We start from the raw sequence: 27,781 nt of genomic DNA, 5'->3' as shown, positions 1-27,781 counted from the left end.
TTTCCAACTGTGGCTGCAAAAGTGAGTATCTGGTGTCTTCGGGTACTGTGTAAATTGAGTGTGTACGAAGTGTCATGCTGCACCCATCTCTTCCACAGTGATGACACATGGATGCGACTCCAGACGAGAAGTAGCCTTCACTCCCCAACATCGTCCAGCCAACACAGTTTTTAGCCAGTCCATGAATTCAGTTGCTTCGGAACGACGAAGACTACTCTCAGCTGACACTGTAAAAAAAAAATTGGACACAATTTATATGTTATATGCAATAAAAACCCAGAGTTGAATGTAATGAAACGCCATTTTCTGGGTGAGACCTGGAGGCTCCCCGGAGCTTACTAGGCTGATATGCTAATGTCAGCCTTTGGCATCAGTCATGTGTATGGAGTTCTGTGGGCCTACCGGGGACCACGAGGCAGAACCTGGCCCCCTCAGAGAGGGGGCCAGGCATGGGGAGCAATGGCCTATAGAAACCCTCGTGTGGTTGGAAGCATTCTATGTCTGCCATCGACCAGGTCAGGCACCCAGAAAGGTAAGCATCCCAAAACAAACCCCTATTCTGGTGAAATTATTGATACCACAAGCCGAACAAGTGGATAGAACTCCCCCTAAAAGAAACGAGCATGACGTCACACGTCGCCGTGCCGCTTTCTGCACAGCTGGTGGGAGCCTCAGACCCCCTACGCCGGCTATCCACCCTTCAGTTCTGAGGCTGGATGTCAAAACATGCAAAAAACTGCCGACCAGAGGGAGGGAGGGAGGGAGGGATGCCGGGGAGCCTCCGGGTCTCGCCCAGAAAATGGCATTTCATTACATTCAACGCTGGTTTTCTAGCGGAGCCCCTCCGGCTCCCCAAAGCTCCTCAGAGCTACTTACCAAACGACAAAAACATGAGGGACTTACCCCAGAGGCAGTTGGCACTCACCCCTCAAAGCGAAGTCGAGACAACTAGCTGCAACCATCGACCCAAAGCAACACAGGCCTCGGGTCATTGACCAAGTAGCACGCTGCCAGGACCCTGTCCGACCGCCAAAATCTCCGCACCCGAATCTCGGCCCAAGACATGTTACCGAAGACGGCAGCAATGAGCAGCACACTTACGAATGACGTGGCCACGGGGATAGACCGTAGGGTGGCTAGACCGAATAACCCTACAGACGACCTGGGAGAATCGAACCCTGGAAAAGGGAAGGAGGGAGACCGGATCAACCCAAAGCGAGTAACCCGACACAGAAGCCGTGGCGCGCAAATGACGGTGGAGAGCCGCAACCAAACAACACATGATGCACCCACAGCCTGACCAACCAAGCATCAACAACCCAAGGCCCCTCCGGAAAGCAGCCATCTCATTCTTTGCTAGAAAAGAAGTGGGACAAACTGCTAAAGTGCCGGTGCAAATCCTGAGGCATTACGAGCAGGGCAAGTGCGGCGTCGACCCATTACAGATGAAGCCACTCCAGGTGGCACATGCAACCCGGCCTCAGACTCCACCTATGGCCTACCTCGACCAACTCATGGGCATAGCTCTCTTCCTGGCCAGAGCAGAGCACCCGGACATTCTCTGAGAGCCAATCTGGAAGGAGCTCAAGGAGGCTCAGCAAGCCTACGACAGAATCCAAGTGCCGACAGGCCCGAAGGTAATCCACCACAAACAATGGCAACAGCGAGGGAAATAACATGAAGCTGCAGCTCACTAACTTTTGTGAGAAAGGGCGGAGCCAAAGATAGGCATCAAGGGGCTCAAAGTCGAGACCCTTTAAAACCTAGAACACTTTCCCAAGTCCACGCCACTCCAGCATGCAGGGATCGGCAAAGCCGCGCCAAGAAAAGTGAGAAAAACAATGGGGTGTCTGCTAGACAGAACGACCGAAAAACCTTGGACTGTACCAAATAGGATAAGAAGGACCTGAACTCAAAACAGGCCAGGGCCAAAGCCAAGGAAAAAACTGGGCCACACAACAGAAGCTCATGCTCCTCCAAAGGGGAAGACATGAGGACAGAAACCTCCAGAAAGATGCCTACCCCCAGGGAAACCCAAAGGAACCCCGAAAGCAAAATTGAGAGGGAGTCGAACCCAAGTCTAAAAACGTACAGGTATGAAATATCCCACTCCTGCATAAAAATACCATGCATGAGTATGAAAATACCCCCCCCCCCCTCAGTAGGAGTATGAGTAGCCTGGGAGAAGCTTCGGCACAGCTTGTTTTAACAAAATAACTGGTCACACAGACCACAATGCTCCCCACCAACCAAAACACTTCCAAACCAAGGAAAAACAAAGTCACAGATTTACTTATTAAAGGCTTTAATATATTTAATTTATTTAATAACACAGATTAAAGGTTTACCTTAAGGACGAGGACCACCACAAGTGAGGAAGCCCCCCTGAAAGGAGTGTTGACTGAATGCCCCCAGGGAAAGATAACCTTCACCATGCAAGGCTAGTACTTACAGAGCGCACAGGGAAGGAAACCCTGAGCACATGCAGTTCCAGTACACTAAACTCCTGGCTCACGCACACATCCCTATAGGAACACACCGCCTCAAAAGCAAAAACACCAAAGAAAACGGATACCAGAGCCAGAGCAAAGTGACTACCAGGCCCGGACATCAGTATAGAACTAGACTCTGCACGGCCTGGCTGACCCAGGCAGGTGGGTGGGGGCAGACTAGTGAAGAAGGGGGGGGGGCAGACTAGTGAAGAAGAGGGGGGGGGGCAGACTAGTGAAGAAGAGGGGGGGGGCAGACTAGTGAAGAAGAGGGGGGGGGGCAGACTAGTGAAGAAGGGGGGGGGGAGACTAGTGAAGAAGGGGGGGGCAGACTAGTGAAGAAGAGGGTGGGGCAGACTAGTGAAGAAGAGGGGGGGACGGCAGACTAGTGAAGAAGGGGGGGGCAGACTAGTGAAGAAGAGGGGGGGGGGCAGACTAGTGAAGAAGGGGGAGGCAGACTAGTGAAGGGGGGGGGGGCTAGTTTTACAAAATTTTGTTTTCATTGTGGGGAGTTCGTTTGGGAAATTTTAGGCTACGGTTTCGTTTTAACCATGCGGTAGTCTGTTTTGATTTGCTTATCTTGCTAGGAGCCTTCCCTTGGATGGTGGAAAAGATGATAAACTTTACATTTATTTAAAGTGTTCACAGGCTATTGCTCCCTGGTCCTCTCTGAGGGGTGGGGTGAGAACAACTATGAGCCAGGATCTGGCTCATAGTTGTTTTGTTGTATAAGATTCGCTCCTTGGAACAAAAAGTTCCAAGTAGCACAGGCTATGGTGAGCCCGTAGTGGACTTTTTTCTCATAGTCCACAGAAGGCCAACAGAACTCTGCAACTGATGACACCTAGTAGTATGGCAGTTATTCTGTGTGATAGCTTCAGAGAGCTGACAATTTCCCTCACAGAAAATACAATAACAAAAGCAGTATTAAAAATCAAATTAATTATTTGAATGCACTTGTGTGCAAAGATTCAATGGGCATTATGGAATTTTAATTGATCCAGATTGTAGATGAATGTAGACAATTGGAAAATTACGAGAACAGAAAATTATGGGACACCAGTTATTTCACATTAATATACAAATTAAAAGAGGAGGGGAATTAGCAGTAATATCAGATTTATTTTAAAATTTTCACCAAAGAATGAATGAAAACTTATAAACATAATGTTTTTCTATGTCGTTTTAGCAGCCAGTTAGAGAAGTTATACAATAGTTGTTAAGTTTCTTACTTCCTTCGTTATCAACTGCTTCTTTATCCTGACGCATTTCTTTCTCTACAGAAACAATTTTCCTGTTAGTGAATTCCCGTAGCTGCATGAGAACTGCTTCATCATAGGCCTCGTAGCAGAATAACACTTCCACATTGCGTTCCTGCACAGGAGAAAAAAGAAACACATTAACTGTTATATCCTCAGTATCATAATTCTAAGAACTGTCCAGCATTGCAAACATCACTAAATTATTGTATTGAGTGGAACACCTTAAACCTAAATGGTTCAGAGATTAAGGTGTGGATGAACAAGTAAGTCTGTTTTAGACCTGGAACAGTTCCACACCGGCTAGTCTTAGATGATATAACTACTATTTGAGTCTTATTATTTCCAAAACCTATTTTGTTCAGGGGAAAGCCCCTAATGGCTCCCTGAAGCTACTATACTGATATAGTACCAAACTACAAGGTGCCATCAGTTGTGGAGTTCGTATTGACAGAACCTGACCCACCTCACAGGTGCAGGGAGCAAAGACAGTTATGAAAAAAATTATGTCAACTTATTTCTGTTTGCCACCACCAAAGCAAGGCACCTAGAAAATCAATGCAACAAAATAGACCACAGCCTCAAAACCACTAAATGAACGACAATGTAAACAAACAATTGAAAATTCATGAAACTTGAGCTAGCTCATTTGCCTCCACCTCCCTCAACATTTGGGGGAAGGAGGGAGGCAGTCAGGTGTCAGCCAACTGCTCCACCCTCAGTTCTAATGCTGAGATGTATGTGCCTAGTTCCTCTCTCATTGTTCTGGCTCTGGTCTTGGTTTCAGCTCAGTGGTGTTTTGCCCTCGAGGCTTTTTCTGTGTATGGTTGTGCAACGTGAGCCAGGAGTTTAGTGTTCTTAGAGCTGCATGTGCCCAGGGCTACCTTCCATGTGCGCTCATTAAGTGCTGTCCTTGCGTTTTCAGGGTTCACTCCCTAAAGGGGTCTCCATGCTTGTGGTGGCTCTCGCCCTGAAGGTAAGCTTATTGTCTTGGATTGTCAGTCTCTCCTTGGGTCGAGTGTGTTTATATGCTGGTGGGGCGCACTGAGGTAGGCCTTCCAGATTACCATACCTGGTTTGGTCTGCTATTCTCCTGTGTTCCACGGTCGGGTATCTTGAGAGTTAGTGGTACTTAATTGGTAATTCGGTCCTTTTATGGCCTTTATTTTTCATTGTGCCCTCATTCCTCTAAGGGGGGTTTATTTGTGCCATTCCTGACTTATTAGGTTTACCTAGTGTCTAGGCATGGATGTTCCCTTTTTTGGTTTCTCTCTTGCTCTTTCTGGTGGTATTGGGTGTTAATAGGGGAAACCTATACAATTATATAGGAGTTACCACCATGGCGATAACAGTGCCTGGGCATACCTGCAGGGAACATTCACCCTGCAAGCCCTGGAAAACCCCTATGGGTTTGGTGGTCCTTGTGATCCACCCACCATCCCTGCTCTCACTTCGAGCAAATTTCTGGGTTGCGCACCATCCATGCTTTGTGGCAATGTTCAGTTTTTCTGCCTCCACTGCTACATGTTGGGTCTGTGACACCTTTGGCCCCGAGTCATGAAGCGGATGCTCCCTTCAAGTTGCTCTACTCTGCCAATTTTGGAGGGGCTTCTGGCAGCAACTGCTGGTGTCTTTAGTTCCTGGATTGCAGCAGTCAAGGTTGTGTCCCCGGTTTGAGGTCCGGGGCTAGCAAATGATGCTTGTCTCATGGAATAGGCGGTGATTTTGTTCATACCTCCTTTTCCTTCTTTCTCCTTTGGGCAGGGGGTTTGCCCTTCTTTTCCCCTGCCCCTGGCCCAGTAGCAGGTTTAGGGTTGGGGTTTTTCTTTGGGATATCCCTTCGGCAGCTACGAGGGTTGTCCCTTTCAATTCGAGTGTAGACACAGTTGAGCCTTCTCATCTTGCCAAGGTTTCTGGGAACTCCTTTTTTGTTCCATCACACAACACAATAAAAAACCAGCTTTGAATGTAATGAAACGTCATTTTCTAGGTGAGAGCCCGGAAGCTCCCCAGAGCTATCCAGGCAGATATGTATACAGTATTATTACACTTTGGCATCAGTGTGAATGAAGTTTTAGGCCTCCCAGGGACCACGAGCCAGAGCCTGGCCCCCTCAATGAGGCACGAGGAGCAATGGCCTATAGAACTGCACATGTGATTTGGAGCATTCTATGTCTGCCATTGATCAGGCCAGGCACCAAGAAAGGCAAGCGCCTCAAAACAAGCCCCTCTTCTGGTTAAAACCACTACTGAAACTAACGAGTGAACTCAACTCCCCAAATGAAAACGAGCATGATGTCACATGTGCCGTGTCACTTGTCTGTGCAGCTCCCCCCCCCCCAACCCCCGGGAGGGGGAAGGGGGAGCCCCAGACCCCTCATGCCAGCGATCCACACCCAAGTTCTCGGCTGATGTGATAAGGCTCAGTCGTGTGGCTCCAGTTCCAGATTCTCTGTTGTGCTATGCCTTGTGTTCAGTACTGCTCTTACAGTGGCGTGTGAGCTGGGAGTAATAATCTAATATTCACAGGTACTCGGGCTGCATGTGCTTAGGGTTCCCTTCCCCGAGTGCCCTGTACCGAGTGCCCTGTACTGAGTGCTGAGTGCCCCAGCCCTTGGGGACTGGGGTTGTCTTCCACAAGGCACCTTGGGAACTACCTCTGTTGGTCTTTTGCTGCTCGGTAATTGACCGCCCTGGGAGTGTTGGGGGGTTTCCTCCTCGCTTTTTACCTTGGAGTAACTGGTAGTTTCTGCACTGGTAGGAGCACAGGGTACTGCGCATCTAGTTTTCACATATTACAGTGGCCGGCTCTGTTCCTTCTGGGTACCTTTGTCCTCTTGCAGGGTTTTTCTTTTCATTTTTTTGTACCTAGTGGGGGGGCCGGGTTTTGTACCTAGTGGGGGGGGCCTGCTTTTGTACCCTGGGGGGGGGGCCTGCTTTTGTACCTAGTGGGGGGGCCTGCTTTTATACCTAGTGGGGGGGGGCCTGCTTTTGTTCCCCTGCCCCCTGTTATATTAGGACCCTGACCTCCTGGGTTCGGTGGTTCCCCCTGCTTGGCCCCCTTGAGTGGACACGTCCCGGGGGTTCAGTTTTAGAAATTTGTTTGGTAGACTTGGGTGCCAGTTAGCAGTACCCTGGCTGGGCTTACCCTTAACAAAACCTGTCTTAGGGCCCTGGGAGGCCCTGTAGGGGTGAAAGGGGTCCAATGGATGCGACCCCTGGGTCCCCACTCACTTTTTGAGAGTTTGAAGGTTGCTCCGTCCCCTTGTGTCAGGGCAACGCTCAATGTTTTTGCCTCCGTTATGCTGCCTGTCAAGTAAGTGACACCTTCGACCCCGAGTCCTATTGTTACGAATCTTACTAGGATTCTAACATTTCTCCTGATGCTTATATTACTATTGTCTTGTTCTATAATTATTATAGTATCCACTTGGATGATATTAGATTCTTGTATGTTATATATTGTAGCATGCTGTTGTGTGCCTGAGTTGCATTATATTGTATGAGGCTTTTGCAAGTATTTTCATGTTGGTTTCTCCGTGTGGGGGGTTGACCATATTTGGATGTGGCCAGTGTGGGAACTTGATGTCAAGCGAGTGAGTATAGTTCAACCTTGACTAATTCTTATTATTGTTTGCCAGTAAACTATATTGAGTAATGTAACATTATTATTTACTCTTATGATTAATAATGATTTGAATATTAGTACTACATTTTGTTAGTAGAATTTCTACAATAGTTTATGTAGATGTTTAGTTGATATTGTGGTAGACGCCTGCCCTGGGATCCGACGCTTGGGCAGAGGCTGGCAGCTTTGGTCGAGAGGAGACATATTTTAAGTTAAGTCCTTGGTAATAGTTATTTTAGCTAATACTCGGTTAATTCTCTGGTTAGATGATTGTGTATTTTCCCAAATTAGAATTCATGTGCTGGTGTGATTGCTCATTGCTCAATAAGGATTTTATTTATATTATTGCATGCTAAAGAATATTTCTGACTATTATCTGTATTATTTAATTGTTATGTTTGTCAACCTTAGCGTAGATACATTGTTTCCCCAAGTTATGCAGTGTTTTATTCCCTTTTACCCCTAGACACCTGTTGGCAAGGGGTACGCCAATTACTGAAAGCGGCGGAGGGTCACATTTTGCCCAAACCCCCCTGCAGTTTTCAAAATATCCCAAACATCCCAAATTCGATACCTGAGCCATATTTTGGATCCAAATTCTGGCTCTCTGCACCTATTCTCAGTTTGAAATTCCGACTTTTTATGCAAAAAATCTGCCAATTACTGAAAGCAGCATTGGGTCACATTTTGCCCAAACCCCTCTGCAGTTTTCAAAATATCCCAAACATCCCAAATTCGATACCTGAGCCATATTTTGAACCCAAACTCTGGCTCTCTGCACCTATTCGCAGTTTGAAATTCCGACTTTTTATACCAAACATATGCCAATTACTGAAAGTGGCGGTGGGTCACATTTTGCCCAAACCCCCCTGCAGTTTTCAAAATATCCCAAACATTCCTAATTCGACGCCAGAGCCACATTTTGGAGCCAAAATCTGGCTCTCTGCACGTATTCGCAATTTGAAATTCCACCCTTTTTATACCGAAAATATGTCAATTACTGAAAGCGGCGGTGGGTTCTTCTTAATTCTAAATGCCCACCCGGGAAGGAGTGAATGCGGTGCAAGGAGCTAGGAACTGAGTCGCTGACCAAGAGGGCAAGTCCCCCTCCACTCCGTACTGGCCGATCTTGTCAATAGACCGAATACCCCAACACCGTGAAGCAAAGGTCGTCAGTAAGCCAAGTCTCACAGAATCCCACGATCAACGGTGTTGCGCTGGCGATAAAATTGCATATTATTTGCGTCTTCTTAAAAAGGGAGTGGGCATTCCAAAACACCACAGTATTCTCAGGATGGGGCTCCATTTACCCTGAAATACAACAGCTCACTTTTTGACCACCTGTGCACAGACGTCTCCAAAAGGGAAACCACCAGAAAAAGCCTTAAAACCCTCATACAAAGTAAAATGTGTGGTATCAATGACAGCCAGTCCAAAGGCTGTTGATCATTGTTCGGCTCGCGAACTCTCTTGACGGCGCCAGCGACTGGTAGGTGCTTCGCTCTGGGCCTCATGTTCCACCGGTGTCACAATCCCCTGGGAAAGTGCCTGGGGGACCAGAGGATCGTCAGGGCTGTCTGATGGAGCAGTACCTCCTGATCGATGGGTGTGTCGACGACGCCGGTGTTGTCTTCTTTGAGGAGAGGCAGGAGGGTGTCGAGTGCCAGGCTCCAGCCGAGACTGAGCGTCCATGTCTGTATCCGTGGATGAGTTTCCGTCCATGTCAAGGCTACCCAGGAGGGAAAATTGATTAGCAACCTGGGCGTATGAGGCATGTGACTGGGACAGGCAAGAGGGTCTGCTAGTTCTTACTTGTGATGAGGCCCGACCAGGGGAAACCTGGAGGCGAGAAGAAGCGATAGGCTGATTGAGAGCGTGCAACCTCTGGAGCAGCTCCTGTCGAGGGGTCTCCGCTGTTTTATGATCGATGTCCAACCGGAGGGCCTCAAGATATACCGGGCAACCTCAAGATATACCAGGCAACTCTTGGACGTAATCTTGTGATGGTCATGGCATAAAAGACAGCGAGGTGCATCAGAGCACCCACCGTTATATCTGTCTGTATGGCCTGTTTTGCCGCAGTTTGCACAGTGTGCTGCATTACGGCAGGCGACGCGACTGTTGCCCAATAGATAAAAAGCGTAACATCGTAACACAGGGAAGTTGTAGGGCTGGACCTGATACGAGGTCCTGTGTAGTGCCACCCGATCAGGGAGGGGCCCATCGAACTTTACACGGACCACGGATGTCGGGTTTGCTGCTCCGCGAATCCTGGTAACTTCCAATAATCCCGCTGATGCACCCCATAACACATGCAGAGCGGTCTGGATGTTATCCACATCAACACTCTGGACATTGGGCCAATCTTCCCATACCGGCCCCGAGACTGCTCCTGCGACAATACCTGTCGGCACCTGACAGGCCAGTCCCCAACTTAATAATGTCGGATAAACGGATGTGTGATAGAGCCTCCTTTTTTATGTGTAGCTTCAGTGCTGCACTCCTACCCAGGGTACGCACGGACTCAGGCAGGCAATGTGGCCACAATACCGAAGCCTCAATTGCTGCACCTAAGGTACGAGGATTTGCAACCACGCACTGAGCTGATTCTGACTGGATTAGGACAACCACAAACGAGGAATGAGGTACCACAAGAGAAAGGTCTTCTAAAGGCAAAGACATTCTCTTAGCATCTCGCTTTGGCGCAGCATCAGCCGATTCATTTTCCAGCAGACGTTTTTCTCTCTGGGACTTGCTGTCAACGTACATGGCGCCCCCGTTCGGGGAGGCGTCCATTAGGGAGGCTCCGGCCTCCCCCGGTGCTGTGAGCCCCAGGGTAGCGGCAGTGAGCACACACTGGCCCAAAAAAGCCATCTGAATTCAAAGATGAGCCCCAGGCGAGGTGTGGAAAGAAAGTCCAGCCAGGGGCGTTCAATTTGCGCGCCAAGATGGCCGACCTTTGGGCGGGAATCTCCTCCACAACCAAATCTTTTAGTGTGGAGTTGTTGCCAACCTACTTTTATCTGGCATGTATTATGCCAGTTTTCGCCTCGCATAATTTTTTCTCATTTGGAAAAAACATTATTATCTTCACTATAAATTACTACTATAGTGTGTCATTTCTGCTCACACTCATCTCTAAATAAAATGATTACAAATATTTCCAAAGACAAAAACTGCCTCATCCAGCCCGCCTTTTCCCTCTTGGAGTTGGAGTTGGAGGGTTTGTGGATTTGGAATGAGGGAAGAGGCGGGCTGGATGAGGCAGTTTATATTGAGGCAGCTCCATATTTTGGAGCCAAATTCTGGCTCTCTGCACGTATTCGCAGTTTGAAATTACGACTTTTTTATACCCAACATATGCCAGGTACTGAAAGCGGCGTTTTGTTACATTTGTCCCAAACATCCCAGCAGTTTTCAAAATATCCCAAACATCACAATATCGAGGCCTGAGCCATATTTTGGAGCCAAATTCTGGCTCTCTGCAGGTATTCGCAGTTTGATATTACGATTTTTATACCCAACATATGCCAAGTACTGAAAGCGGCAGTGAGTCACATTTTGCACAAACTCCCCTGCAGTTTTCGAAATATCCCAAACATCCCAATTTCGAGGCCTGAGCCATATTTTGGAGCCAAACTCTGGCTCTTTGCACGTATTTGCAGTTTGAAATTACGACTTTTTTATACCCAATATTTGCCAAATACTGAAAGCGGAGTTTGGTCACATTTGTCCTAAACCCCCCCTGCAGTTCTCAAAATATCCCAAACATGCCAATTTCGAGGCATAAGCCATATTTTGGAGCCAAATTCTGGCTCTCTGCACATATTCGCAGTTTGAAATTACGAATTTATATACCCAACATATGCCAAGTACTGAAAGCGGCGTTTCATCACATTTGTCCCAAACCTCCCTGCAGTTTTCAAAATATCCCAAACATCCCAATTTCGAGGCCTGAACATTATTTTGGAGCCAAATTCTAGCTTTCTGCACGTATTCGCAGTTTGAAAATACGACTTTTTTATGCCCAACATATGCCAAGTACCGAAAGCGGCGTTTGGTCACATTTATCCCAAACCCCCCCTGCAGTTTTAAAATATCTCAAACATCCCAATTTCGAGGCATGAGCAATATTTTGGAGCCAAATTCTGGCTCCCTGCACGTATTCGCGGTTTGAAATTACGATATTTAATACCCAACATATGCCAAGTCCTGAAAGCGGCAGTGCGTCACATTTCGCACAAACTCACCTGCAGTTTTCGAAATATCCCAAATATCCAAATTTTAAGGCCTGAGCCATATTTTGGAGCCAAATTCTGGCTCTCTGCAAGTATTCGCAGTTTGAAATTACCACTTTTTTATACCCAACATATGCCAAGTACTGAAAGCGGCGTTTGGTCACATTTATCTCAATCCCCCCTGCAGTTTTCAAAATATCCCAAACATCCCAATTTCGAGGTCTGAGCCATATTTTGGAGCCAAATTCTGGCTCTCTGCACGTATTCTCAGTTTGAAATTATGACTTTTTAATACCCAACATATGCCAAGTACTGAAAGCGGCGTTTGGTTACATTTGTCCCAATCCTCCCAGCAGTTTTCAAAATATCCCAAACATCACAATATCGAGGCCTGAGCCATATTTTGGAGACAAATTCTGGTTCTCAGCACGTATTCGCAGTTTGTTATTACGATTTTTATACCCAACATATGCCAAGTACTGAAAGCGGCAGTGAGTCACATTTTGCACAAACTCCCCTGCAGTTTTCAAAATATCCCAAACATCCCAATTTCGAGGCCTGAGCCATATTTTGGAGTGGAACTCTGGCTCTTTGCACGTATTTGCAGTTTGAAATTACGACTTTTTTATACCCAATATATGCCAAGTACTGAAAGCGGAGATTGGTCACATTTGTCCCAAACCCCCCCTGCAGTTTTCAAAATATCCCAAACATCCCAATTTCGAGGCATGAGCCATATTTTGGAGCCAAATTTTGGCTCTCTGCACGTATTCGCAGTTTGAAATTACGAATTTATATACCCAACATATGTCAAGTACTGAAAGCGGCGTTTCGTCACATTTGTCCCAAACCTCCCTGCAGTTTTCAAAATATCCCAAACATCCCAATTTCGAGGCCTGAGCCATATTTTGGAGCCAAATTCTGGCTCTATGCACGTATTCGCAGTTTGAAATTACGATTTTTTTATACCCAACATATAACAAGTACTGAAAGCGTCGTTTGGTCACATTTGTCCCAAACCCCCCCCCTGCAGTTTTCAAAATATCCCAATTTCGAGGCCTGAGCCATATTTTGGAGCCAAATTCTGGCTCAATACACGTTTTTGCGGTTTGAAATTACGACATTTTATACCCAACATATGCCAAGTCTTGAAAGCAGCAGTGAGTCACATTTCGCACAAACTCCCCTGCAGTTTTCGAAATATCCCAAATATCCCAATTTTGAGGCCTTAGCCATATTTTGGAGCCAAATTCTGGCTCTCTGCACGTATTCGAAGTTTGAAATTACGACTTTTTATACCCAACATATGCCAAGTACTGAAATTGGCATTTGGTCACATTAGTCCCAAACCTCCATGCAGTTTTCAAAATATCCCAAACATCCCAATTTCGAGGCATGAGCCATATTTTGGAGCCAAATTCTGGCTCTCTGCACGTATTCGCAGTTTGAAATTACGAATTTATATACCCAACATATGCAAAGTACTGAAAGCGGCGTTTCGTCACATTTGTCCCAAACCTCCCTGCAGTTTTCAAAATATCCCAAACATCCCAATTTCGAGGCATGAGCCATATTTTGGAGCCAAATTCTGGCTCTCTGCACGTATTCGCAGTTTGAAATTACGACTTTTTTATACCCAACATATGCCAAGTACTGAACGCGGCGTTTGGTCACATTTGTCCAAAACCCCCCCTGCAGTTTTCAAAATATCCCAAACATCCCAATTTCGAATCCTGAGCCATATTTTGGAGCCAAATTCTGGCTCTATGCACGTATTCGCGGTTTGAAATTACGACATTTTATACCCAACATATGCCAAGTCCTGAGAGCGGCAGTGAGTAACATTTCGCACAAACTCCCCTGCAGTTTTCGAAATATCCCAAATATCCCTATTTTGAGACCTGAGCTATATTTTGGAGCCAAATTCTGGCTCTCAACACGTATTCGAAGTTTGAAATTACGACTTTTTATACCCAACATATGCCAAGTCCTGAAAGCAGCATTTGGTCACATTTGTCCCAAAACCCCCCCTCAAGTTTTCAAAATATCTCAAACATCCCAATTTCGAGGCCTGAGCAAATGTTTGGAGCCAAATTCTGGCTCTATGCACGTATTCGCAGTTTGAAATTACGACATTTTATACCCAACACATGCCAAGTCCTGAAAGCGGCAGTGATTCACATTTCGCACAAACTCACCTACAGTTTTCGAAATATCCCAAATATCCTAATTTTGAGGCCTGAGCCATATTTTGGAGCCAAATTCTGGCTCTCTGCACGTATTCGCAGTTTGAAATTACGACTTTTTTATACCCAACATATGCCAAGTACTGAAAGCGGCGATTGGTTACATTTGTCCCAAACCTCCCAGCAGTTTTCAAAATATCCCAAACATCACAATATCGAGGCCTGAGCCATATTTTGGAGCCAAATTCTGGCTCTCTGCACGTATTCGCAGTTTGATATTACGATTTTTATACCCAACATATGCCAAGTACTGAAAGCGGCAGTGAGTCACATTTTGCACAAACTCCCCTGCAGTTTTCGAAATATCCCAAACTTCCCAATTTCGAGGCCTGAGCAATATTTTGGAGTCAAATTCTGACTCTCTGCACGTATTCGAAGTTTGAAATTACGACTTTTTATACCCAACATATGCCAAGTACTGAACCATGTAGTTTGCCAAGTAGTTTGTTGTGTAGTGTGGAGGAGTGGTGGGAAGAGGAGACGTGAGCAGTGTCAAATGCAATTGGAAAAATGATAATGCATAGATCACTGGGAAGAGAAGAGGACAGAAAGCGTTGCTGTTGACGAACAGCAAGAAAAGCCTCGTCAACTTGCAAGGAGGTGGCATGAATAAGTTCTTGAAGAAGAAGGCGGGCATGTTCAGGGAAAGGAGGTCCCGAAGTGTTGAACTGGAGAAAGTGACATAAAGAATGAGGGAGAACTTGCTCAGCAAGACAGTCTTTAAGAAACCTGAGCTGGTTCTTTCGACGCTTGGCGGCAAGAAGGGAAGATTCAAATGCGCGAAAAGGCCGTTTGAAGGAAGGTAGAGCATCAAAGAAATTAAACAGAGTAAGACGCGTACGTGTGTTTACTAGTTGTGTTTTTACGGGGGTTGAGCTTTTGCTCTTTCGGCCCGCCTCTCAACGATGAGTAACAATAACGTGGCTGAAGTATGTTGACCAGACCACACACTAGAAATTGAAGGGACGACGACGTTTCGGTCCGTCCTGGACCATTCTGAAGTCGATTGTGATGAGGAGGTAGGGACAGGCAATAAATAGGCAGGAGAGAGCTGAGGAGGAAAGTCAGGTGTAGGGGATAGTAGTAATGAGAACTGCAGTAGGCCTATTAGCCCAAACGAGTCAGCTCCTATTATAACCACCGAAGGAGATAGTAATAGGAAAAAGAAGAGGATAGCAAGGGAGCGTAGGAGAAGACAATGAACAGAAAAAGGGAGAAGAGAGAAAGAAAAGGAAAGAGAAAGAAAGAAATGGAAGGGGAAAAGCTTATGTTAAGTCACGTTTGTTAGAAAGATTAGAGCATTTGAGTATATACTGTGAAAGGGAAGAGTCCACAGCCAGTTTCACCAAAGTATTGGAGAGGACAAGATGAACAGGAAATTGAGTAGACACCAGCAGCATTAGAAGCAGGAGGAGCAGTGTGAACTAGATTGCTACGAAGTGTGTTAGTTTGTCGAAAGGCGAGTTTAATGTCAAGAGGACGAAAGGTATTGGTAAAAGTTTTGAGTTCAGATATGAAGGGAAGGCATAGTACAGTGCTACTAGTGTTGGAAGCAGGTTTAGGATGAAAGAAATTTCGTTTAGCTTGAGAGTGGGCACAGTTGGTGAAATGCATCAGTGAGATGCATGTGAGATGTGAGATGCGGAAATCGGCAGTGAGTCACATTTTGCACTAACTCCCCTGCAGTTTTCAAAATATCCCAAACATCCCAATTTCGAGGCCTGAGCCATATATTGGAGCCAAATTCTGGCTCTCTGCACGTATTCGCATTTTGAAATTCGACTTTTTATACCCAACATATGCCAGGTACTGAAAGCAGCAGTGAGTCACATTTTGCACAAACTCCCCTGCAGTTTTCAAAATATCCCAAATTTTCCAATTTTGTGGCCTGAGCCATATTTTGGAGCCAAATTCTGGCTCTCTGCACGTATTCGCAGTTTGATATTACGACTTTTTATACCCATCATATGCCAAGTACTGAAAGCGGCAGTGACTCATTTTTTGCACAAACTCCCCTGCAGTTTTCAAAATAACCCAAACTTCCCAATTTCGATTCCTGAGCCATATTTTGGAGTCAAATTCTGGCTTTCTGCAAGTATTCCCAGTTTGAAATTACGACTTTTTATACCTAACATATGCCAAGTACTGAAAGCGGCAATGAGTCACGTTTTGCACAAACTCCCCTGCAGTTTTCGAAATATCCCAATTTCGATGCCTGAGCCATATTTTGGAGGCAAATTCTGGCTCTCTGCACGTATTCGCAGTTTGAAATTACCACTTTTTTACCCAACTTATGCCAAGTACTGAAAGCTGCGTTTGGTCACATTTGTCCCAAACCTCGCTGCAGTTTTCAAAATATCCCAAACATCTCAATTTCGAGGCCTGAGCCATATTTTGGAGCCAAATTCTTGCTCTCTGCACGTATTCGCAGTTTGAAATTGTGACTTTTTATACCCAACATATGCCAGGTATTGAAAGCGGTGTTTGGTAACTTTTGACCCAAACCTCCCTTCAGTTTTCAAAATATCCCAAACATCCCAATTTCGAGGCCTGAGCCATATATTGGAGACAAATTCTGGCTCTCTGCACTTATTCGCAGTTTGATATTACGACTTTTTATACCCAACATATGCCAAGTACTGAAAGCGGCAGCGAGTCACATTTTGCACAAACTATCCTGCAGTTTTCAAAATATCCCAAACATCCCAATTTCGAGGCCTGAGCCATATATTGGAGCCAAATTCTGGCTCTCTGCACGTATTCGCAGTTTGAAATTCGACATTTTATACCCAAAATATGCCAAGTACTGAAAGCGGCAGTGAGTCACATTTTGCACAAACTCCCCTGCAGTTGTCAAAATATCCCAAATATCCCAATTTTGAGGCCTGAGCCATATATTGGGGCCAAATTCTGGCTCTCTGCACGTATCCGCAGTTTGAAATTACGACTTTTTATACCCACCATATGCCAAGTATTGAAAGCGGCGTTTGGTCACATTTGTCCCAAACCTCCCTGCAGTTTTCAAAATATCCCAAGCATCCCAATTTCAAAGCCTGAGCCATATTTTGGAGCCAAATTCTGGCTCTCTGCACGTATTCGCAGTTTGAAATTACGACTTTTTTATACCCAACATATGCCAAGTACTGAAAGCGGCGTTTGGTCACATTTGTCCCAAACCTCCCTGCAGTTTTCAAAATATCCCAAACATCCCAATTTCGAGGCCTGAGCCATATTTTGGAGCCAAATTCTGGCTCTCTGCACATATTCGCAGTTTGAAATTACGACCTTTTATACCCAACATATGCCAAGTATTGAAAGCGGCAGTGAGTCACATTTTGCACAAACTCCCCTGCAGTTTTCAAAATATCCCAAACATCCCAATTTCGAGGCCTGAGCCATATATTGGAACCAAATTCTGGCTCTCTACACATATTCGCATTTTGAAATTCGACTTTTTATACCCAACATATGCCAAGTACTGAAAGAGGCAGTGAGTCACATTTTGAACAAACTCCCCTGCAGTTTTCAAAATATCCCAAATATCCCAATTTTGTGGCCTGAGACATATTTTGGAGCCAAAATCTGGCTCTCTGCACATATTCGCAGTTTGAAATTATGACTTTTATACCCAACTTATGCCAAGTACTGAAAGCTGCGTTTGGTCACATTTGTCCCAAACCTCGCTGCAGTTTTCAAAATATCACAAACATCTCAATTTCGAGGCCTGAGCCATATTTTGGAGACAAATTCTGGCTCTCTGCACGTATTCGCAGTTTGAAATTACGACTTTTTATACCCAACATATGCCAGGTATTGAAAGCGGTGTTTGGTCACTTTTGACCCAAACCTCCCTTCAGTTTTCAAAATATCCCAAACATCCAAATTTCGAGGCCTGATCCATATTTTGGAGCCAAATTCTGGCTCTCTGCACGTATTCGCAGTTTGAAATTACGACTTTTTATACCCAACATATGCAAAGTACTGAAAGCGGCAGTGAGTCACATTTTGCACAAACTCCCCTGCAGTTTTCAAAATATCCCAAACATCCCAATTTCGAGGCCTGAGCCATATATTGGAGCCAAATTCTGGCTCTCTGCACATATTCGCATTTTGAAATTCGACTTTTTATACCCAACATATGCCAAGTACTGAAAGAGGCAGTGAGTCACATTTTGCACAAACTCCCCTGCAGTTTTCAAAATATCCCAAATATCCCAATTTTGTGGCCTGAGACATATTTTGGAGCCAAAATCTGGCTCTCTGCACATATTCGCAGTTTGAAATTATGACTTTTATACCCAACTTATGCCAAGTACTGAAAGCTGCATTTGGTCACATTTGTCCCAAACCTCGCTGCAGTTTTCAAAATATCACAAACATCTCAATTTCGAGGCCTGAGCCATATTTTGGAGACAAATTCTGGCTCTCTGCACGTATTCGCAGTTTGAAATTACGACTTTTTATACCCAACATATGCCAGGTATTGAAAGCGGTGTTTGGTAACTTTTGACCCAAACCTCCCTATAGTTTTCAAAATATCCCAAACATCCCAATTTCGAGGCCTGAGCCATATATTGGAGACAAATTCTGGCTCTCTGCACTTATTCGCAGTTTGATATTACGACTTTTTATACCCAACATATGCCAAGTACTGAAAGCGGCAGTGAGTCACATTTTGCACAAACTATCCTGCAGTTTTCAAAATATCCCAAACATCCCAATTTCGAGGCCTGAGCCATATATTGGAGCCAAATTCTGGCTCTCTGCACGTATTCGCAGTTTGAAATTCGACATTTTATACCCAAAATATTTCAAGTACTGAAAGCGGCAGTGAGTCACATTTTGCACAAACTCCCCTGCAGTTGTCAAAATATCCCAAATATCCCAATTTTGAGGCCTGAGCCATATATTGGGGCCAAATTCTGGCTCTCTGCACGTATCCGCAGTTTGAAATTACGACTTTTTATACCCACCATATGCCAAGTATTGAAAGCGGCGTTTGGTCACATTTGTCCCAAACCTCCCTGCAGTTTTCAAAATATCCCAAGCATCCCAATTTCAAAGCCTGAGCCATATTTTGGAGCCAAATTCTGGCTCTCTGCACGTATTCGCAGTTTGAAATTACGACTTTTTTATACCCAACATATGCCAAGTACTGAAAGCGGCGTTTGGTCACATTTGTCCCAAACCTCCCTGCAGTTTTCAAAATATCCCTAACATCCCAATTTCGAGGCCTGAGCCATATTTTGGAGCCAAATTCTGGCTCTCTGCACATATTCGCAGTTTGAAATTACGACCTTTTATACCCAACATATGCCAAGTATTGAAAGCGGCAGTGAGTCACATTTTGCACAAACTCCCCTGCAGTTTTCAAAATATCCCAAACATCCCAATTTCGAGGCCTGAGCCATATATTGGAACCAAATTCTGGCTCTCTACACATATTCGCATTTTGAAATTCGACTTTTTATACCCAACATATGCCAAGTACTGAAAGAGGCAGTGAGTCACATTTTGAACAAACTCCCCTGCAGTTTTCAAAATATCCCAAATATCCCAATTTTGTGGCCTGAGACATATTTTGGAGCCAAAATCTGGCTCTCTGCACATATTCGCAGTTTGAAATTATGACTTTTATACCCAACTTATGCCAAGTACTGAAAGCTGCGTTTGGTCACATTTGTCCCAAACCTCGCTGCAGTTTTCAAAATATCACAAACATCTCAATTTCGAGGCCTGAGCCATATTTTGGAGACAAATTCTGGCTCTCTGCACGTATTCGCAGTTTGAAATTACGACTTTTTATACCCAACATATGCCAGGTATTGAAAGTGGTGTTTGGTCACTTTTGACCCAAACCTCCCTTCAGTTTTCAAAATATCCCAAACATCCAAATTTCGAGGCCTGAGCCATATTTTGGAGCCAAATTCTGGCTCTCTGCACGTATTCGCAGTTTGAAATTACGACTTTTTATACCCAACATATGCCAAGTACTGAAAGCGGCAGTGAGTCACATTTTGAACAAACTCCTCAACAGTTTTCAAAATATCCTAAATATCCCAATTTCGAGGCCTGAGCCATATTTTGGAGCCAAATTCTGGCTCTCTGCACGTATTCGCAGTTTGAAATTACGACTTTTTATACCCAACATATGCCAAGTATGGAAAGTGGCGTTTGGTCACTTTTGACCCAAACCTCTCTTCAGTTTTCAAAATATCCCAAACATCCCAATTTCGAGGCCAGAGCCATATTTTGGAGCCAAATTCTGGCTCTCTGCACGTATTCGCAGTTTGAAATTACGACTTTTTATACCCAACATATGCCAAGTACTGAAAGCGGCTGTGAGTCACATTTTGCACAAACTCCCCTGCATTTGTCAAATATCCCAAATATCCCAATTTTGAGGCCTGAGCCATATTTTGGAGCCAAATTCTGGCTCTCTGCACGTATTCGCAGTTTGAAATTACGACTTTTTATACCCAACATATGCCAAGTACTGAAAGCGGCAGTGAGTCACATTTTGAACAAACTCCTGTACAGTTTTCAAAATATCCTAAATATACCAATTTCGAGGCCTGAGCCATATTTTGGAGCCAAATTCTGGCTCTCTGCACGTATTCGCAGTTTGAAATTACGACTTTTTATACCCAACATATGCCAAGTATGGAATGTGGCGTTTGGTCACATTTGTCCCAAACCTCCCTGCAGTTTTAAAAATATCCCAAACATCCGAATTTCGAAGCCTGAGCCATATTTTGGAGCCAAATTCTGTCTCGCTGCACTTATTCGCAGTTTGATATTACGACTTTTTATACCCAACATATGCCAAGTACTGAAAGCAGCAGTGAGTCACATTTTGCACAAACTCCCCTGCAGTTGTCAAAATATCGCAAATATCCCAATTTTGACGCCTGAGCCATATTTTGGAGCCAAATTCTGGCTCTCTGCACGTATTCGCAGTTTGAAATTACGACTTTTTATACACAACATATGCCAAGTACTGAAAGCTGCGTTTGGTGATATTTGTCCCAAACCTCGCTGCAGTTTTCAAAATATCCCAAACATCTCAATTTCGAGGCCTGAGCCATATTTTGGAGCCAAATTCTGGCTCTCTACACGTATTCGCAGTTTGAAATTACGACTTTTTATACCCAACATATGCTAGGTATTGAAAGCGGCGTTTGGTCACATTTGACCCAAACCCCCCTTCAGTTTTCAAAATATCCCAAACAACCAAATTTCGAGGCCTGAGCCATATTTTGGAGCCAAATTCTGGCTCTCTGCACGTATTCGCAGTTTGAAATTACGACTTTTTATACCCAACATATGCCAAGTACTGAAAGCGGCAGTGAGTCACATTTTGAACAAACTCCTCTGCAGTTTTCAAAATATCCTAAATATCCCAATTTCGAGGCCAGAGCCATATTTTGGAGCCAAATTCAGGCTCTCTGCACGTATTCGCAGTTTGAAATTACGACTTTTTATACCCAACTTATGCCAAATACTGAAAGCTGCGTTTGGTCACATTTGTCCCAAACCTCCCTGCAGTTTTCAAAATATCCCAAACATCTCAATTTCGAGGCCTGAGCCATATTTTGGAGCCAAATTCTGGCTCTCTGCACTTTTTCGCAGTTTGATATTACGACTTTTTATACCCAACATATGCCAAGTACTGAAAGCGGCAGTGAGTCACATTTTGCACAAACTCCCTTGCAGTTTTCAAAATATCCCAAACATCCCAATTTCGAGGCCTGAGCCATATATTGGAGCCAAATTCTGGCTCTCTGCACGTATTCGCATTTTGAAATTCAACTTTTTATACCCAACATATGCCAAGTACTAAAAGCGGCAGTGAGTCACATTTTGCACAAACTCCCCTGCAGTTTTCAAAATATCCCAAATATCCCAATTTTGTAGCCTGAGACATATTTTGGAGCCAAAATCTGGCTCTCTGCACATATTCGCAGTTTGAAATTACGACTTTTATACCCAACTTATGCCAAGTACTGAAAGCTGCGTTTGGTCACATTTGTCCCAAACCTCGCTGCAGTTTTCAAAATATCCCAAACATCTCAATTTTGAGGCCTGAGCCATATTTTGGAGCCAAATTCTGGCTCTCTGCACGTATTCGCAGTTTGAAATTACGAATTTTTATACCCAACTTGGCCCGGGAAATGGCCTGGGTGCAGGCCCAGAAATGGCCCGGGTGCAGGCCTAGAAATGGCCCGGATGCAGGCCCAGAAATCTCCCGGGTGCAGGCCCAGAAATGGCCAGGGTGCAGGCCCAGAAATGGCCCGGGTGCAGGCCCAGAAATGGCCCGGGTACAGGCCCAGAAATGGCCCGGGTACAGGCCCAGAAATGGCCCGGGTACAGGCCAAGAAATGGCCCGGGTACAGGTCCAGAAATGGCCCGGGTAAAGGCCCAGAAATGGCCCGGTTACAGGCCCAGAAATGGCCCGGGTACAGGCCCAGAAATGGCCCGGGTACAGGCCCAGAAATGGCCCGGGTACAGGCCCAGAAATGGCCCGGGTACAGGCCCAGAAATGGCCCGGGTACAGGCCCAGAAATGGCCCGGGTACAGGCCCAGAAATGGCCCGGGTACAGGCCCAGAAATGGCCCGGGTACAGGCCCAGAAATGGCCCGGTTACAGGCCCAGAAATGGCCCGGGTACAGGCCCAGAAATGGCCCGGGTACAGGCCCAGAAATGGCCCGGGTACAGGCACAGAAATGGCCCGGGTACAGGCCCAGAAATGGCCCAGGTACAGGCCCAGAAATGGCCCGGGTACAGGCCCACAAAATGGCCCGGGTACAGGCCCAGAAATGGCCCGGGTACAGGCCCAGAAATGGCCCGGGAACAGGCCCAGAAATGGCCCGGGTACAGGCTTTGCAGGGGGGATTGGGACAAATGTGACCAAACGCCGCTTTCAGTACTTGGCATATGTTGGGTATAAAAAGTCGGAATTTCAAACTGCGAATACGTGCAGAGAGCCAGAATTTGGCTCCAAAATATGGCTCAGGCCTCGAAATTGGGATGTTTGGGATATTTTGAAAACTGCAGGTGAGTTTGTGCAAAATATGACTCATTGCCGCTTTCAGTACTTGGCATATGTTGGGTATAATAAGTCGTAATTTCAAACTGTGAATACGTGCAGAGAGCCAGAATTTGGCTCCAAAATATGGCTCAGGCCTCGATATTGGGATCTTTGGGACACTTTTAAAACTGCAGGGGGGATTGGGACAAATGTGACCAAACGCCGCTTTCAGCACTTGGCATATTTTGGGTATAAAAAGTCGTAATATCAAACTGCGAATACGTGCATAGAGCCAGAATTTGGCTCCAAAATATGGCGTCCATTAGGGAGGCTCCGGCCTCCCCCGAAGCTATGAGCCCCTGGATAGCTGCAGTGAGCACACACTGGCCCAAAAAAGCCAGCTGAATTCAAAGATGAGCTCCAGGCGAGGAGTGGAAAGAAAGTCCAGCCAGGAGCGTTCTAACTGCGCGCCAAGATGGCTGACCTTTCGGGCGGGAATCTCTTCCACATCGAAATCTTTTATTGTAGAGCTGTTGACAACATACTTTTATCTCAACTTAAGTTTTCGCCACGCATAATTTTTTCTCATTTGGAAAATACATTATCATCTTTACTATAAATGACTTCTATAGCGTGTCATTTCTGCTCACACTCATCTCTAAATAAAATGATTACAAATACTTCCCAAGACAAAAACTGCCTCATCCAGCCCGCCTCTTCCCTCATTCCAAATCCACAAACCCCCCAACAATCCTCCAACTTCATGGGAAGGTCAAGCTTCCCATGACCTTGGAGTCATTGGATATGGGTTTGTGGATGACCTGACCTAGCAGTTTATGCCTTTGAGGAGATCTCCCCCCCCCCCCTGGCATATGCATTAATGATATATAATGCATATGCCAGCCAGTCCAAGTCTAATCTTAAGATAATTCTCCTATCTCTCAATTTATTCTTTACCTACTCTTCACAGCAAGTCTTTGTCACCCACATTGAACAATATTCTAAGTCTTCACTACCCCAAAACTTGCCTCGCCACCCAGCTTTTACCTTATTATACATCTTTGCTACCCATCGTTTGGTTTGTATTAAACATTCAAGGTTAAATGTTTGCCCTTGATCACCTAGCAGCAATTGAGGATACAGATGTAAGCTGATTGGAGAGTCGCGTTCTGAGTGTAAACTAGTAGAACGTAAGTCAAGAAACTGCAGATGGCCTATTGTCCTGCACGTGGCACTTCCTATTTAAATCCACCTACACTCATTCATATACGTCTAACCTAAGCTTCAACCAATCAAAGATTCCAATGCCTATTATGATCCAATAATATGGATCCAGTGATCCAATAGTATGATCCACAATCAATTTGAGAATGGTCCAGGACGGACCGAAACGTCGTTGTCCCTTCACCTTCTAGTGTGTGGTCTGGTCAACATACTTCAGCCACGTTATTGTGACTCGTTGTCTGCACATGATCCAGTAATTTGTTCCACAAATCCACAACCCAGTTACCAAACCAGTATTTACCCAGGTATTTCCTAAATCTGAACTTATCTTCATTTAAAGCCTTATCAATAGCTTCCTTGTTATGCCCATTCATCTACTTGTACACTTCAATCATGTCACGTTAAGGTTTTTCCAACATCTCTTCATACGGAAGCTTTCTAATTTGCGGGATTAACTTTGTCATCCTAACTGACGTGTTCTAGTGAATTATGTCCATTCTTTAGCATGGCGATCAAAACTGAACGGCATAATCTAAATGGGACCTAAAAACAATACGTTAATAAACCCAGCCGACTTATTGCTAACTCTTCTATAAATAAATCTATGGGAAAGAAAAGCTCTCAGCCTGTTAACAAGAGTGTACAAATCCACAAGGGCCGGGACGAGGATTCAAACCTGCATCCGAGAGCTTCCCAGACGCTGCCGTAATCGACTGAGCTACGACATGGTCAAAAGGAGTTGAAACCGAAGTTCTACTGAACTTACTGGATCCTGCAGCCTCTCCGAGGCACAAACCAGTGTTAGTGTAACAAGAATGTGAAGTTTTCTACGTCCATCTAGTTCCACCCGCTCCTCCCCAGAACTAGTTGTTAACTTTACCTTGACTCCTCTGATCCAATACTTATCCACACGTGCCACACTCCTGAAAAAATATTGTTTACATATATTAAGGGCAAGTATAAGTAATTATCAAAAGAATGCACCAAACCAGGAAGGCTATGTAGCAACAGGGTAAGTATAAACAGTTTATTTCAAATACAATCGAGTAGGAAAATACAATTATGAATTTCAAGAACACTGGAACCAATCACTGGAAAAGGTGAAATTGCAATGGAGATTAATTACAGATTGTATCAACAATAGCGAGTAGGCAAGACTGATAAGACTGCAATAGCCTAACGGAATACATTTTTGTCTCCGACTCATGAGGCTATTGTTTAGCATCAATGTTCTTTTAAAGTTACATAGAAACACATTACCTTATTAGGGTTTTCCACTAAAACAAACCTTTAGCTAACCTTAGTTAAAAGTACTGTGTATTATTAATTTATTTTGCTGTGTATTGGCCTAAATTATATAAATAACATGTTTAAAACCTCTTAAGTACAGTATATGGTCTCTGAGCACTAAACTAACGTTAGAAGCCTAGTGATTACATTGTCAAAAATGACCATTTACAGGTGAATTCATTTTACATCGCAGAGTAAACAAGATGCAAACAATTAACATCTTCCATCTATTAGATAGACAATTATCTAGTCGTCCCTTCACTTTCTAGTGTGTGGTTTGGTCAACATATTTCAGCCCCCGTTATTGTGACTCCTCGTCTGCAATTATCTTCCCCATTTATCTGCACAATTGCTATCATGATATGACCACTCCATCGCCCTAGTCGTTAACACTAAACAATCTAGGGCGACTTGTTGCTAAACATTATATGCCACCTTTACCTTAGCTACAAGACACCGTGTACATATTATGAAACTACCTTTAATGTCATAATGCAGCAGTTTGCGCGCTCAAAATACAGATTGACAAACTCCTCAGGAACCGTAGGGGAACCTTTGACAAACCGCCGGCTTCCTGTTGCCGTAGAGGGCACAATGGAGAAATGGTGGCCCTCTGGTAAATTTAAGTCAATATTACCTAGGAGTTATGATGTACCAGCCATTAAACATCTGGGACTCACAGTTAATATGAAAACAATCCTTAAGAATAGTTAAACGAATCATTGACTTAGTCTTAAACGAACAACATTGAATATTGAACTGTACGAGTCTCTTGTGGCCCCATCTGGCCTACAGTGTCCTAATATGGAAACCTCACTTCAAAAACACATCAATGATTTTCCGCTTTGGAGAAAATTCAGGACAGCAACAACAATCATGCCAGAACTTGTTCAACAGTCACTACCTCGAATCTTTGAAGGACTAACACTAAAAATGTTTAAATTGTTATAGATTTTGATAGATTAGCCTATAAATTTTCCTAGAAATTACCTACTTAATATTATCTATTAGATTAAGGACCTGCCCGAAGTGCTATGCGTACTAGTGGCTTTACAAGAATGTAAACACATAGTGCTATGTACTCCTTGTCACCTGTCCTCTTGAAAATAGCGTCGCTTTTGGCCGTTTACCCGTATGGCCGAATATGGACGTAATTTGAAAATGAAAACAAAATGAAAATAAATTTGGGATTTTTTTTTTTTCAACAACAATAAGTAAAGGGTCCTCTGATAGGTTAGGTGGGCAGGAAATTCTCATAAAGTTTCAAAACGTTATGAAAAATGTTAATGGAAAGAATCCTCTTCTAAGCTTGTCGAGTAAGCCGGACGACTCAAACAGAAAACGGAACAGTGCCTCACTTTTGTGAGTCGATTTCATTTCAAATTACGTCCAAATTTGGCCATAGCGCCGCGCATACCAGCCAAAAGCGACGTTAGTTTTAAGAGGACGGGTTGATCAGAAACCCAATATAACTTGTAGTTATATAAATAAATAAATAACAGCCGAGGCCTTTGTAATACTGACCAAGTTGGAGGTCATTAACACAGACCACTTCTCTAAAATGTCATATTTGACACAGACAGGCTGGACAACAGCTTCAAGCTCAACAAGCCACAATGTAACACAGAAAATAGATGTGTTGTTTCCCCCATAGGATTATTAACCCATGAACACGCTTAACCACTCAAGTCGTAAATGCCGAGTCATTCCTCTTGTTCACAATATACACACGACAAATCCTCAATAAAGTAAGAGGAGGGGGGGGAGTAGGAAGGCTGACCTTTGACAAGACGCCGCCGTCTTGTCCCCGTCGAGGCCACTGTAGATGGTGGCCCTTAGGTCAATTCATCATAGGAGCCCTTCTCCTTCCATCATTCTGAATCATGCTCATCATACTAACCTGCACCCCCTCAATCCCCCCCCACTCCCACGATCTTCACACAATCTGTGGCCAACATTTTTCGTTTCATTCAGATTTTCATCAAAATATGTCGAAGATTTCTCTTTGGGTTGTTTTAAGGGGCCTGACAGCCGAGTGAACAGCGCTTCGGATTCGTAATCCTGAGGTTCCGGGTTCGATCCCCGGTGGAGGCTGAAACAAATGGGCACTTTCTTTCACCCTGATGACCCTGTTTACCTATCAGTAAATAAGTACCTGGGAGTTAGACAGCTGCTATGGGCTGCTTCCTGGGGATGTGTAAGAAAAAGAAGGCCTGGTCGCGGACCGGGCCGCGGGGGACGCTAAGCCCCGAAATCATCTCAAGATAACCTTAAGATTGCTGGCTAACTACTGGCATGGCTATTAAGGCCACCACAAGCGCCCTAATGACTTAACTAGCGGGTACACCTATGGCTGCCACCTGACAGTCACCTCTA

The 27,781-nt window shown here is 44.7% G+C and overlaps 1 protein-coding gene across 1 annotated transcript; it reads right to left on the bottom strand.

Moving 5' to 3' along the window:
* Positions 1-25,034, bottom strand: LOC138360016 (heat shock protein 75 kDa, mitochondrial-like). The gene is made up of 3 exons (XM_069319914.1): positions 24,996-25,034; positions 3,722-3,863; positions 1-227 (listed from the first exon to the last, which is right to left on the bottom strand). Exons 2-3 carry the CDS (start codon positions 3,807-3,809, stop codon positions 73-75), a joined length of 243 nt encoding a protein of 80 aa, XP_069176015.1. The 5' UTR covers positions 3,810-3,863; positions 24,996-25,034; the 3' UTR covers positions 1-72.
* Positions 25,035-27,781: the final 2,747 nt, after the last annotated feature.

This window comes from Procambarus clarkii, chromosome 94 (assembly GCF_040958095.1).
Source record: "Procambarus clarkii isolate CNS0578487 chromosome 94, FALCON_Pclarkii_2.0, whole genome shotgun sequence".
NCBI classification, from domain to species: domain Eukaryota; kingdom Metazoa; phylum Arthropoda; class Malacostraca; order Decapoda; family Cambaridae; genus Procambarus; species Procambarus clarkii.
The sequence above is the reverse complement of the archived record's forward strand: the minus strand, read 5'-3'. Positions and strand labels throughout refer to the sequence as shown.